The 15,289-nt window shown below is 36.2% G+C and overlaps 1 protein-coding gene across 10 annotated transcripts in view; it reads left to right on the forward strand.

Moving 5' to 3' along the window:
- Window positions 1-15,289, forward strand: part of PPP3CB (protein phosphatase 3 catalytic subunit beta) — a 51,411-nt gene that overhangs the window by 10,085 nt on the left and 26,037 nt on the right. For all 10 annotated transcript variants that reach the window (XR_006177406.1, XR_006177407.1, XM_042863090.1 and 7 more), the window contains 4 exons: window positions 3,390-3,590; window positions 5,748-5,872; window positions 8,945-9,056; window positions 10,434-10,579. Coding sequence is in view for 8 of the 10 variants with exons in the window: in XM_042863090.1 (XP_042719024.1) it covers window positions 3,390-3,590; window positions 5,748-5,872; window positions 8,945-9,056; window positions 10,434-10,579 (584 nt within the window). In the remaining 2 variants the exon portion in view is untranslated. The remainder of the gene's footprint in view (window positions 1-3,389; window positions 3,591-5,747; window positions 5,873-8,944; window positions 9,057-10,433; window positions 10,580-15,289) is intronic.

Genomic DNA, 15,289 nt, shown 5'->3' on the forward strand with positions numbered 1-15,289 from the left:
TCGTTTCTCATGTTTTTTGCTCCTCGGTTTCTTCATGTGAACCTTCAGAAGTATCACTTATTAATTCTAGATGGTGCAATACAGCAATTGGGTCATGTTAGTACCACAGCACTTATGCCAAAATTCAGTCATCAAAACCATATCTGGAAAAATATTTCAAGAGAAATAGACCCACTTTATTAGATAATATTTGATTAATCTGAAGTTCATGTTATGTAGAGCTGGTTTGTTCTTTGTGGCACAAATAGTGTGTAAAAAGGAGAGGGGATTGTCTAGAAAGTTATTATGGAGATTAATATGAATTACCAAATAAAGCAAAAATAACATTTAGAGAATATGGAGGATGGAAAGTCAAGCTCAGAAACAGCAAATGCAAGAGTTTGAAGCGGTGTTGGTCATGGTAAAATGCTTCCAGAGGTGAATTAAATTTATCTTGTTGGAATGATGGGTTTCTCTTTTCAGAGGCAGATTCAGGTTTTTAAATAGTTGTTGTACATGCAATAGAAGTGGATGCCTTTTGATTTCTTAGATTTGGATCACGAAGCATTTTAACACTTCCAAGTGAAACGTGACTACTAGAGGGAACTGCAAGGAAAGCTATTCTGTTTACTTAGTAAAGCATTTATGTCCAAAACTGAAATGCCAGATTTGTTCTATGCTGTGTAACATCAAAGCAAGATTTTCAGCATCTTTTTACTTATGAACGTTATTAGAGGAAAAAAACAGGCAATTCTGCAGTTTATTTTCTAATATAATTGCATTTCAGTCAAAATGTGTGACTATGCGTCAGTTGTTTTACCGATAGATTCTTATTAAGGCACAGAACAGAAGGTAGCAGTATATTGCTAGCAGTCCAGAAGTCAACTTCAGTGAAGCCAGACAATGTTTTAGTATTTCAGCTTAGATTTTAAAATGTAGAGTTTTGCTTTGAAAACTAAGGAAAGAGAATGCAAATTGACAAACTGCAAGTGTGTTCGTGCAGTTGGATCTCCATTCAATAGAAATGTTTCTTCCTATTTTAATTTTTTTTAAATCACATTTGAAATAATATTTAAATGGGAGGAATTGAACAGTGTTGCTCCTTTTGTTTCATTCTTTGAATGCATATATGCACATATATATATTACATATCTTTTAGATTAGTTTTATCACCTGTAATCCTGCACAAGCTAGATGATATTTGGGTGCACTGCTTAGTGGGAATTTTGATATATTTTCCTCTCTCGTGATCCCCACATGCGTCTTGCATGTGCAGGAATGAACTGCTGCTGTCAGACAAGTTCACTGAGCCAGCAGCGTGCCCTGGCAGCCATGGGGCCCCGCACCTCGGGGTGCACCAGGCCCAGCATTGCCACCGGGCGAGGGGAGGGGTGTCCTGCTGTGCTGTGCGGCCTCAGCTCCAGCACTGCTGCGGGTCTGTGCCACTGCGTGAGAAGGACAGAAAGCTGTTAGGGAGCATCCAAAGCATGGCTACGAAGATGGCGGAGCGTCTGGAGGGTGAGATGTGTGAGGAGCGGCTGAGGTCCCTGTGTTTGCTCAGCCTAGAGCAGAGGAGCTGAGGGGAGCCCTCATGGCGGCTGCAGCTCCTCACAGGGAGCGGAGGGCAGCGCTGAGCTCTGCTGTGTGTGACAGCGACAGGGCTGAGGGAACGGCATCAGGGGAGGGCAGCTGGGGGTGAGGGAAAGGGTCTGCACCAGAGGGTTGGTGGGCATGGAACAGGCTGCACAGGGCAGCAAGCACAGCCCGAGTGCTGGAGTTCAAGACAGTGCTCTCAGACATAGGTTTGGATGTTTGGTGGTGATGTGTGGAGCCAGGAGTTGCACTCAGTGATCCCTGCGGGTCCCTTCTAACTCAGGATATTCTACACTCCTATGTAGGCTGCAGTCAAATCACAGTCTTGGCAGCTGCTAAGCCTGGTTGGGTTCCCGATTCAGACCTCTCATGTGCTTTGCTTCTTTGAGATATGGATCACATGGGATCTCTTTTGATCCACAAAACAGGATCCAGATTTCAGATACTTACAGACATTTCTAGAGTTGTGTCAGGTATGTGGGCAGCCTCAATTCACAGTTAAATCTTTTGGAGACAGTACAACAGGAGAATAAGGAAAACAGGCTTGATGAAAGGTTTTCATCTATTCATGATGGCTATGCCACAGGCTCCCAGAATTGCAGATTTTTTTCTGAGAGTATGAAGTTGTTCTGCTGCTTAATCAGCAGTCTGACAGAACTTCAAACTGTCGGACTACGTCCTGCTGCCTTTCTCCTATACAGAGGCTGAGGGAGAGTTGTTTCCCCTTGTCCATTAATGCTGCCATAGGTCTGTGTCACAGTCGCCCTTAGTTTTCAAAATTCTAGGCTGAAGGATTCTAGCTTACCTTTGTTAGTCCTGTAGCAGAAAACATTGGAATTTTGTTGTTGTTGTTGTTGTTTAATTATTTTTTTTCAATTATTATTTTCCCTTAATAACATGAGTGAACCCAAATTAATGCTGCATTTATCAGTGGCATAATGGTCGTATTTAGTTTTCTATTCCCTGGCTAGTAATTCTTAATTGGGTATTTTTCTAGAGCAGTAGGGAAGACCTTGATAATGAATAGTAGTAGTAAGTTTATAATTTGTGATTTTTATATGTAAAGTTAGAATTTATTTCCTTCATTAATTCACATTTATTAATATTTAATGTGTTTTCTTGCTGAGCCATTCGGTATTTCTGCTGGAGCTCATTATAACCTGCACAGTTCTTCATTATTCAGAATACTTGTTGTCTCTTGAAAACTGCACCCCTCTATGAGTGACCTCCTTTTCACTGTAATTTATGAATATGTTAAATAGCACAGATCCTAGGGGGGTGATCTTGTGACCTTCCTTTCCGCATGCTGGCCATCACCTCCTTTTTCTTACAAACCTTTAAAAAGTTTTCTATCCTTTTACTACCTTTACTAGCTTTGTGGGTTTTTTTTTGTTGTTGTTTTGAAGAGTTTTTGATGATGGCCATATTTTAAAGTGCCTTTTGCAAGTCTGAGTGGATATTAAATGGATCTCCTGCATCCCAAATACTTTTTCCTTCGGAGAATGCTAGTGTATTTGAGAAATATCATGTTCCTAAACAAAGGCAATTTTGACTCTTTAAAATGTTGTATGTTCTGCTGTGCCTTTCAGTAATTTTGTAGTTTCTATTCAGATGTATAGGTGTTAATTCTTTTAATACATATGCAGAAAGCACTATTCTATCCCATTTTTTGTTGGTGTCATTGAGTTTGTTGACTGGAAGGTAAATTTGCTTTGGTTAACAGCTGTTCCGTGATAGATGCAGTTCTGTTTCTTCCCGTTGGAATATATATTTAGAATAGCATTGTTGCGACTAGTGTTTCTTCTTTTAAATTTTAGCTGTCCCTTTTCCACCAACGCATCGTTTGACATCTGAAGAAGTGTTTGACACAGATGGAAAACCCAGGGTTGACATTTTGAAGAACCACTTGATAAAGGAAGGTCGAGTGGATGAAGAAATTGCACTTAGAATCATCAATGAGGGTGCTGCAATATTACGGAGAGAAAAAACTATGATAGAAGTTGAAGCACCAATTACAGGTAATGTTTCTAGATTATTTCACTAATAATTAAATTTTGAAAATATTCAGTTTTTTTTTCACTAGTATAGTTTTTCTTAAGGATCACTAGAATAAAATTTTTGTGTAATCTTTTTGAACAATCTCACGCAGCATTTGCTTAGCAGCACTCAGATGGCCTGAAAAAAGACACTGCTCATTACTGTATAAAACTGAGGCATTGAACCTGCTGGGGATTAAAACTGAGTGAGCAGGGTTAAAATGACAAAAGAGAAAGTAGTTAAATGCTTGTGAATTATGAATTTCTAATTCCTGTGATGTAAGTGGGAGCAGAGATGTTTCCCCGGAACAGATAAGTGAGCTCAGAATTATTCTGAAATCTAAATATGTGAAGAGAAGCTAATTGCTGTTGTTTGAAGCAAATACTGTGACCTAGTTTTCTGAGTGAAAAATACACCTTATAGTTCCTCTGTAGGTGAAATTGACGATTGAGTGCAAAAGGTGTTCTTATGAGAGTAGTAGTACTGGGAAGCTAAGATTGTTTTGCCATCGTTAATGTAACGGGAGTGATCTGCTGTGATACAAAACTGACTTGCAGTGTTTCTAGGGATATTTTCGTACTTGGACTAGTTCTGTTTGTATTTGACCTGGAGAAAGATGGACTTAGTGTCCTTAATGTATTGGTTTTTGTTGTTGTTACAAAAAATCCAGATTCATAGAAAATATTTTATATTGCATATCTATAATTTAAAATAATGAATGTAGGTTTTATTTTTTTGTGTGTTCAAATCAAGTGGTCTTTAACTTGAAAGCTTTCTTTTAAATGGGCCTTGGAAAACTAAGTGTTTCCAGATGCTTATTTCAGGGCATCGGCTTGCTTTGATTTGTTAATGTCAGGCAAATGAAAACATGGAAGTAGTATGTGGGTGTTGGCATTTTAAAGAAAATTAAACTACTGGCCTGGTGGAAACAAATAACTGAATGACTGAACTCAGAATATTTTCAAGTTCTAGATCAAAAACTAATGTCCATATGTTTAGGATTTTTATCTTTCCTTTCATTTGGGTAGCTGCCCTGTGTTACTGGTATATTGGAATCTGAAAAAGAGGAATGTTCTCACAGAGTTTGAGTAAATATCTTCAGAGAAGTGACATACAAGAGGATGCATTTTATTTGGTCTAATGTTTTGTAGGTCTTTGTGACAGTTGTTTTACTCCAAGGAAATAACAATATGCCAAGTGCCACATCTGATGCTTCTTTCCAAAATTAGAAGGACTTGTTTTCCCCACCCCAAATTTACTGATGCACACCAAGAAGTCGAGAGACTGTTGGTCTGCTGATCAGTGACATTTTGTGTCGATAGAAGGCATAGGCTCTCAAGTGCTATCAGCAGCACCTCCCTGCAGAAACAGGAAAGCAACTCCTGAGTTCCATTGCACTGGAAATTCTTGTGGGAATTAGGAGTTAGGAGCAGTTGTCTCTTCCATTTGAGGTTGTTTGGGTTTTGTTTGTTTGTTTGTTTGTTTGTCTGTTTTTTTAATTGCAAGATGACCTGGTATTGCTGCGTGCTCTTAAAGTCTTCCCAGCTGTTATCTTTGGCACTTGTGCCTTAGGTTGTGCTGACCACTGATCTTGTACTGTTTTATATTCTACAACCACAAGAAAAATCCACTGTTGAAATAATGAACATGGTTATTTGAAGGAGAAGAGTAGAAAAGAAGATATGATGATGTTGAAAGGTGAGATAGTCAGAAAACAAAGGCATACTCGCCCTGCTTTTTTCAGTCCCTCGTGGAAACAGCAAATTGTTGCAGGGCAGCATTGCAATACATTTTCAAAATGCATACGAAAGCAGATCTGTGAAGATACATAAGGGGCTGGGGGAGACAGGAAAGAGCTGCTGACAGCCTTCAAGACCTCAATGCTCTGTGTTTTAACTATTTTTGAAAAATATTCCACAGTCTGCCAGATGCAAATCTGATTGTTATGAGCATTGCTACATGTAGTGAGAACAGTATCTTAGTGAGCAGCAGAAGGTGAAGCTTCAAAAACTTCTGTTATTTCTTTTTTATGCATGTCTTTTTATTAGAAGTACTTTGTGGCTGTTTACTTAACTATAACTTAGTAACTTTTCTGTTAGATTTTTTTAAATTAATTTGAACAAAATTTTTGCTTGCAGTGTGTGGTGATATACATGGCCAGTTCTTTGATCTAATGAAGCTGTTTGAAGTGGGAGGATCACCTGCTAACACAAGATACCTCTTCCTCGGTGACTATGTAGACAGAGGTTATTTTAGTATAGAGGTAACTGAATATATTAATCTGTTTGTCCTAAATTTTTCTATAAGCACGCTTTCATGGAGATTTGCAAATGACATTTTAGGTCTGCTGTAACGTGTGAATGTGTTCATCCTTGCTCTGCTTCCTTCTATTACAAAGGCCTACTTACAGGAGGATATTGACCAGCAGTTTGGACTGTCCTGTTGAAATCACCAGACTTACTCGTTTTTCCTCCTCTTTCTGCAGTTGGGTTTTATGACAGTTGAATTCTGTAGTTTTATTATGTATAATGTTGCTTCTCTGGGAATATGCATTAAGGTGCATTTATAAGTTTTTGGAGACCAAAAGTCGTGTCTGAGAGGTCCTTCTCTCAGTGTGTTAAAATATTTATCTCTACAAAGAAGACTCCTTTATATATATAATGTTATTGAATTATTATTATTATTTTTCTTTGCTAAAATTCTGAGGGTGATTACAGATATTCCCAAAGGATGACGTGTGTATATCTGCCATTATTTTTTCAGGTATTTTGAATTCAAATAATTTTTTAATTTTCAGCATGTCTATGAGACGTGTTACACATCAGAGATATTTGCAGATTCATATCAATGTTCCAGATGTATGATTTTTCAATTAACTACTCTTCTTGAGCCAGCTGGGGATCTCTTCATAGATGCCAAATCTAATAGAGTAGCATGCCATCTGAAATAGCATTTTTCAATGTTTGGTGTATGAGGTTTTGTATTAAAATTACACTCTTCTAATAATGTATGTGTGGGCATGTGTATGTACTGTGAATGACATGCACTAAGGAATTTTCAGGGACAGCAGACAAACAGGAGATGCAGCAAGAATGATTGCCTCAGAAAGTCATTTGTAAGGAAGAATTGCAATGTAAATGTGCTGTATATTCATTTGGTCTTTGTGGCCTATTCTTGGTGACTACAAAGAATTTAATTGTTCTTTTCAAGGACTTCTACATAGCAACGATGAACTGTAGCAGCAAAACAACTTTTCAAGCATTACACTTAAGTAAACCTTGTGGACAATGGATGTGCTTGAATATTTTGATTGGAACAGGTTCATTTGTTTTATTTTATATTATTATAATTTATTTTTTAATATAATATTTGGAATGCTAAATACAGTTGTGGAACATGTGAAGATATGCTAAATATACTCTTGAAAACCACTCCAGGATTTTTAATATGCTTCTCTTCATTGAGGTAATCTGTGTCTTTTTTTGCTCAAAGTGGCTGTAGGAACAGCAGTAAAGTATGTGGCACATTTTCTGAATGAAGTTGAAATGCTGTAAGTACATGGCGGTGGGGCTGTGCTTTGTGCCCACCTTTCCCTGAGAAAGGAAAAAATAGTGTGTTAAAATAATAAATTTAGCCCTTTGCTTCCAACATTTTCCTTAAAAATTAAATTAAAAAATCTAGATAAATTTTTGCTTGCTAATCTTTAATATTTAGGAAATGTGTCTTAACCTTCAGGTGGAATTTGGGAGTTTTCATATATGGTTACTTCAGAGTTTCTCTTAGTGACTGGAAACATAACATAGTTTTGATAAAATTGTCTGTTCACAGAACAGTGAAGGTAAGATCTTTAAAAGCACAAAGAGTGAAAATTGATTTTTCTCTAATAAATTCTTTAATCGGTCTGTCCTAAAACATTTTTAATTGCATTCATACTTCAGTAGTAAACCATTTTCAATTAAACAAATGCCATCTTTTCTAATGGGAACATTCACTACATGCTGTACTATATTTGTATAAAGCAGATACTGGGATCAAGATGGAGTTCTTCCCATAAGTATACACAAGTTCCTCTTTTCTATACTGAAAGTAATAGGACATAGACAACTAGTTTGTATATAATAATAAAAAAATGTATATGTTGGCATAGGATCAATACAATAAATGTTCTTTTTGACTTAATAGATGCCATGCTTAAAATCCCAGCAGTTTTGTTTAGTACTTGTTTATTGGCAGAAAAGCACTGCTTTTACACTTGTCTGTTGCAAATCTTTAAGATTGCCAGTGTCTATAAGTTTTTCATACAAACTGAATAAGCTGAAATATTTCACAATTACAGAATTTGCCAAATGAATTCACGTATTTATCTGATGATTAGCAGTTTTGTCACAAATTGAATGTACTCTGCTGGGAAGTAGTTTTAAAGAGTCTTGGGGACCTTGCAGGACCTCAAGATATTTTGCAGTTACAAAACCATAGAAAAATGATTAATTTGTATATTTTTGCTAAGATGAAAAACCAATAATGAGTTTAGTTGAACTTCTCAATGAAAGTCCTTGGTGTTTTTTTTTTTTCAATGTATGTTTTCTTTGTTTTCCTTCTTCCTTCATGTACTTATCGTACTATGCAAAGTAACTTTGAAGAATGATAGCTTCAGGGTTCCTATATTGATTGGAAAAAAATAGTAGTGACTTGCAGATGACTTCAAGGTGGTCCAGAACTACTGGGATTTAACTTGTTCTGTGCTCAGTTAAAAATACAAAAATTATATTTGAAGCTTAAGAAATACACTTTGGGTATTCAGGAGTGCTGGATGGTAACAGGCTCTAAGTTTCAAAAACTGTGCATGTTCTGCAGCTCTGCCCTGACAGTGTTTGCTACTGATGTTGCAGTAACGATCATGTATGAAAATTTACTCTACTGCCTTAAATTTGCTGCTTGAACAATGAATAAACAAGCAGCGTTTCCTTTTTTGGGGGGCAGAAATGGTAAATTCTGACAATTCTTGGTGTAAAAAGCACTAAAAAATACAAGATGTCTTTAAATTAAACAGATTTTTCATGGATTTTGTATATCATTTATTTCCATTAGCATATGTCTGCTTTCCGTATGAAGTCAGATTCTGTGCACTGAGACATGCTTTGCCTAGACTAAACTGAACAAGTTGCATTGCTCTGGTCCAGAACTGTTGTATTGGGTCGGGAGAAGTAGCGTTGTATTTATGTAATGGCATATTGAGCTGTTCTTATATTTGAAGCTGTTGGCATTCTTACTCAAAGTGCCTAAGTAGTAACAGGTTTTAAAGTATAATTTATTGAATGTCTTTGTTTTCCAACAGTGTGTGCTGTATTTATGGGTCCTGAAAATTCTCTATCCAAGCACGTTATTTCTTTTGAGAGGCAACCATGAATGCAGACACCTAACAGAGTATTTTACCTTTAAACAAGAATGTAAGTATTGCCTAAGGACATAACATTAGTTTACTTTCCACCTAATGATTTCCAGTCTCTCATTTTGCTTGAGAGATGTTTGTTAGTATAATGAAAGTCCTGCAAACTTTTGGAAACCCAGCTAACTTCTGTAAAACTGCTTGCTGTTAAGTGTGGCAGTGGAGTTAAAGTATGTAGAAGGCTGTTGTTTGTAAAGATATGTTATGGAGTAAACTTTAACGCATAAATACTGGAGAGAAGAAAGTTATTTTGGTTTCTTGGCTGTAATCAAGAGTTGTGAAGCTAGCAAGAAAATACTCTGCTGCTGAGTAATTTCCATTTGGGTATTGATTTTAACTATATTACTAAGGTAACTCGTGGTGACACAAGCTGCTCCTACTTTTGAAAGTCCATATTAGTATTGATGCACTAATAAATGGAATGTTTACTCTGATAAAACTGTCTTCAACAAAGATAGAAGTTATGTGATATAATGTATAGTCACTTCTTAGCATTTCACTGTAAATGAGAAGTCAGAAACTTCTCAGTACTTTTTAAGGTATGTTATATATTTGTATAGCACAAAATATGTTGATCACTCTGAAGGTAATGCCTCCTATTGATTTCCATGGGAACTACAACAGATACAAAGAGCACAGTAACACTGTTTGATAGAGCAAATTCCCAGGTACAAGACATTGTTTTTCAACACATTCATCTCCATTAGCTGTGCGTTTTTGCCAGCAATGAAGATGACCTGCATGCTGCACTTGTAAACATCTGCATCAGTGGAGGCGGCCCACTGTAACCACTGCTGAAATGCTCCACCGCTGCCTCACTGCGCTCACATCCACTGTTTGGTGTCTCCATAAATGTTCTGCATTGATGGATGTCAGTGGGTGTCATTTTTTCCACATGGAGGGATTCAGTTACCTTTGTGTCAAATGCACTTCCATGTTTGACATTGCTTTTTCAGGCTGCGCATCTGCTGCTAAGTCACATCACAGTGTAGTGTAACAGAATATTGGTAGGAGGTTCACCCTCTGCTGTCCTCATAACATCTGCCTTCAGTGTCATGAATCAACATAATAAAATAGAAGGCATTACTTCTGGAGCAGTTCCCATAGTTCTGTGATGTTTATTTATTTATTTTAAATAAAAATACTTTCTCCACACTTTAAAAAAAAACCACCATAATAAGTGGAAAACAGTTGTTAGTTCTGGAAGAGAATTTCTTAAAAATGTTCTTGCTATTGTAGTGTTTGGAAATGTTCATTTAAACTCAACAGTATTTATTTTGAGTATATAATTTGTCAGTTTCACTCTTACATTTATGATCCACTAGACTGCACTCTCTGTGGAACACAAAATTCTTAATTTGTGTTTTCTTTCTTGCAGGTAAAATAAAATACTCTGAAAGAGTCTATGATGCTTGCATGGAAGCTTTTGATTGCCTCCCTCTTGCTGCTCTCTTAAATCAACAGTTTCTTTGTGTTCATGGTGGACTTTCACCAGAAATTAATACACTAGATGACATTAGGAGAGTGAGTATTTTGTGTATTTGAAACTAAGTGGAAGTACAGGTATTTGTGTGATGATAAACAAATTTATGTTTGTGAAGTTGTCACTTTATTTTCTGTTCTTGTCCATTATGGAAGTGTAAATCAAGATCTGAAATTGAGACCAAGGGCTTTTATGTGTGCTCCTGCTTGGCCCAGCTAGTGCATTTTTCATTGTACGTCTCAGTGGGGACAGCTGGGACTGTTGCAGACCACACAAAAACTTCTCAAAAACTCCACGAAGTTTCTTTTCTAAGACGTGTACTACATGTAAGAGCTTCATATCTAATCTAAATAGAGCTTTTAATTTTTACTAGATAAGAACTGAAATTCTTGTGGCTTTCAGGGATAGAAATTAATTGCAGTCTTGAAATCATTTGGTAAATCAAATTGCATATTTCAGTTCTTATATTTCTTCAAAAAAATTATTTTTACTCTCTTGAGCATGTGGATTTTTTTTCTGTTTTGAAAAAGTATGAAACTATGTTTACTACAAAGTTGGGTTGCTATTTAAAATGACAGATATGGAAGGTATTTGCTTAACAGCTATAGAATGCTTCCCACTGTGGGAAAAGTGCTGACTGTATCAGTGACGGGACTGAAAATTTTTAAAAACTGAATAATTGAAACACTCAGTGGTTAATAGTGTGCAATTTAAAGGGAACACGGTTGTGATGACATAAGATGTCTTTTTTCTAATACATTTGTTTCAGCTTGTGTAGAGTGCTGCTGTCAGGTCAAGATTGTATCTGAGAATTTCAAACACAGTTGCTTTCCTTCTTGCATACTCTTTTTTGACTTATTTTAGTTAATTCAGCTGACATCCTGACTACAGGACATGGCTCTTCTGCCAAGAAAGAGTCCTGATTATTCAGGTTTTGAAATACTGGCAAACAGCCTGGGATGAATGCTGTTTTATTGCTAGGTCTTATTTTCAACGTTTGAGTTATTCAATAGGAAATTTAAAAAAAAGATAGCCAGTTGTTTGAAGACTAGAAATAATGAATTGAGCAGAATTACTGCCTTCCCTAGGTCATTCCAGGTAGTGTCTCACTGGGGGGGGGGCAACAGAAAGGAGATGAGAGATGGGAGGAAAGAGTGTTCCCTTGCATTGAATCAACTGCTGGAGTGCATTTTGTGTGGTTTTCCAGAATTCCTTGTATACGTGTAGTCGTGTCTTTTCTGGTATCTGAAATCCTTGGAGGAACTGGTTATACCAAGTAAGTTCTTCTGGAAACAGAAGCTTCTGAAGGGACCAAAAACATATATTTTTTTTCTCTGTTATGAAGAGTTTTTTGGACAAGTGAATCTTATGTAACTTAAGGTGTACGTTCCTTCTATAAAGGCTTATCTGCTTGGGAATTGTTATCACTTGTATTGTTGAGAGCCTTTGCCAAAATACACCAGTACTTCTTGGTCATGGAAGGCTATAGTATCTGTCATGGCTCAGCAGTCATTCCTGTACTTTTTCTCTAAACTACAAGAAATAAGAAAATTATACCTTCTTCATTAAAGATGCAAAAAAGAGAAAACAATAATTTACTGGGGTATTTTTTTTTTTTGTGGTAGTGATGTCAGTTTTAGAACATTTGTGGATAACCTGCAGTTTTTAGATATTTAGAGTAATATCCCTAGTACAGTGGCTTTGGTAACTAGTGCATTTATATAAGAAGATTTTTTTTCCCCTCCTGTTGGAATTTCTTTTACAATGTAATAAAGGAAATTCTATTTTTTATATATTTTGCAATTTGTGAAAATACAGAGAAAAATGAGGCTGTTTGATTGCATTTTGGTTACAGAAGTGGATTTTAGAGCTGCGAACCCTTTGAAATGTGTTTCCAGATTACAATACTCAACATTCTGTTACTTGTAATGATTCATCCTGTTGATAGGAATTTATAGTTCTTTTACTTCATTATAGGAATTTTGTACAAGAAATGGAGGCTATGATTAAAGAAAAAATGGAGTTGAAACTCTGATAGTATTTTCTAGCAGGAAATCTAATAGCTACACTTGATATAGAATTGATTGAGTTTTATGGCAACTGTTAAGATTAAGTTTTATATTCATAATGAACTTAGATTAAAATGAAATAATTATAAACAATTTGATGGGCCTCCTAGAAGACTTTACCTACAAATTGAGTTACAGATCTTAAGGAAGAAGTGCTCCCATTAACCAATTGTGGAAGTTAAAAACTGAAATTGTTGCAGTATTTTCAGAATACGTGGAAATAGTTATAAATCTCTTCTGAAAGGATTCAGAAGCGTATAAGTTTGGAAGAAGGTTTCAGATTGCTGAATGAAAGTGTAAGTTTCCAGTGGTTGGTAGCAGCCTTATTGTAGACTTAATGGGACATGAAGCACAATTTTTGAAGTTGAAATGACAGGTATAGATTGGTGCCGCAGTTATTTTCTTAGAAATTGTTTAATTGTAGCCAATTTTATCAGTGCAGCTGGGCATCTTGGCTGTTATTACTTCTACTTAGAGCGTACGAATAGCAATGCTGCTGTGGCATTAGGGGGGGTTGTTACCCCATTGGAATTTTCAAAAGCTGAAAGACAAAACAGAATCTGAGTGTTACAGAAACTTGTAATTTTGAACCAGTGTTCTGGCTTTCCTCTTTCTTCCTTCAGTCAGAGGTATGAATGCACCGTTTGTATTTTGCTTGATGTGTTTGGAAATCATACCTGTTTTCCTGTCCTGATTAGTGACAGCTGAAAAACAGCTCATAGCAGCATAGAATAGAAATAGTTGCTTCTACGAAAACTTTGGGATTATTACAGGTGAGACAGGAGAAAAAAATAAGTTTGTAAACATATGGAACAATGGTATGTTGGAGCTTATTTCAAAAAATATCAAAATATCAGAGGTATGGAAAAACTATGTTCCTAATTTTGCTTCGTACTAATATTTGTAAATATTGATAGCCCCCTTCTTTTTTGTATCGTCTTTTCTTGTATATTGTTTCTTAGAATTGTCTCTGCTGGTTGCACTCCATTTTTACTTCTCCCTCTCCTCAGAATTAGAGGCTGCTGTCCAGTTTATCTCACTTTTAAATCATTTGTTTTTTGTAGGTTTTTTGTTACTGAATTGGACCATTTTGGAGGCTGAGAATGTCATTGTATTTCACTTTGAATATTGCAGTCAAGGAGAATGATGAGAGAGAAGAATAAAATGGTAGAAATAGATATGAAGCATATATACAAGTTCTGTGGTAGAAATGGGAAATTGTATTGAGATATTTTGCATTTTTCAAGGCAGTCTTAACATGCAGATGTCTGTATGTTAAGAGAAAGAGAGAGAGAAGTGATAAGGAAAGGCTAGTAAACTGTGCTGTTCTGATGAGGCCTTAGCTCTTCCTGCATCACAGATGCAAAGAAAGATTGTCAGAGCTTTCTGGAAAGTAGCATGAAGGAAACTGTGTGCAAAAACAGTCTGTTATAAGGGATTGCAATTTATTTTTCTTTTAGTCTCAGTCTTAGAGCTAATCAGGTTTCAAAGTGTCAAGTGAATTTAATTAAAAAGTAATTCTGTTAGTTGGTCTTTACATTTGCTTTTATAATGCTCAAGGCTACATTAGGATGAGTTATAAGCTCGTGTGTTTATATACATATGTGAAAATCTGCATTGGATATGGCTGCTGATGAAAAGCACATTTATAAATATAAGACAGTGTTGTTAGAAATGTTGCCTTTTTTGTTTTTTGAATAATCATGTGGTAACTTTATTCAGTCTTCATGGGTTGGCAGCGGCTTTGATAGTTGCATTAGTGCTTGGCATACACTGATATTGTACACGTATTTAAATTAAATAGGTGGTGTAAAATCCTCTTCTTCTATCTAGGAGAATACCGTACACTTGTGATACAAATGTGGTGTGTGAAGCAACTTCTGTAAACATCAAGACAACTGTATACTATTGCGAGCCTTCTGGTTTATTAGCAGAAGTTCTTATAAGGAGACAGTTCTCTTCTGCAAATCGGTCAGCAGCAGCATCCAGCACATGAAGGGAAATCACAGCTTAAAGCAGTTTAGTCATTACTCAGAAATAAAAAAAAATTCTATGTAGATGCAGTTTTTTTCTGGATGAACTTCTGTCTGTGTTACTGACTTTCAGGAAAGTTATTTAACTACGTGAACTAAATAATTATTTTTTTGGCATACTCATTTCTGGTAGAGGACAGATGTCATAGTAGCCGTGACAGTAAAGCCTAACTATCAAGATTGCTGCAAGTGCTTCTTATTTCTGGGAAATTGCAAGTTTGTGAAACTTGTAATACTCTGATTTTTGTCCTGTGAAGTTCATTCACCCTGATGTTTCGGTTGTGTTGGTAGAGTGTCTCTTTCAGACACGTGACCATCAATTTATAGATGCTGCTTTGTTGATTTATACTGCCAAGCCTTCTGCTGAAACAGTATTTTAGGAATCTTGATTCTATGCCTAGTGATTGATATGGAAATGTTTGCATAAAATTGAACTGTCTCTTAAAGAAGAGAGGCAGAGAGATATACATTTTTTTCCTGATTTACGGTGGATGATCACTCTTCTGTTGAGTTGTCAGTGACACGTAGGCTTGATCAGTAAAGAGCCTTGAAATGTATGGGGCTCTCCAAGAAATCTCTTTATAATCCCTTACTTTCTCTCTGTGATATGCTGAAATTTCCTTTTCTTTAGTAATATCTGACTGCTGCA

This window comes from Lagopus leucura, unplaced genomic scaffold (assembly GCF_019238085.1).
Source record: "Lagopus leucura isolate 7727_CA_CO unplaced genomic scaffold, USGS_WTPT01 Super-Scaffold_739, whole genome shotgun sequence".
NCBI classification, from domain to species: domain Eukaryota; kingdom Metazoa; phylum Chordata; class Aves; order Galliformes; family Phasianidae; genus Lagopus; species Lagopus leucura.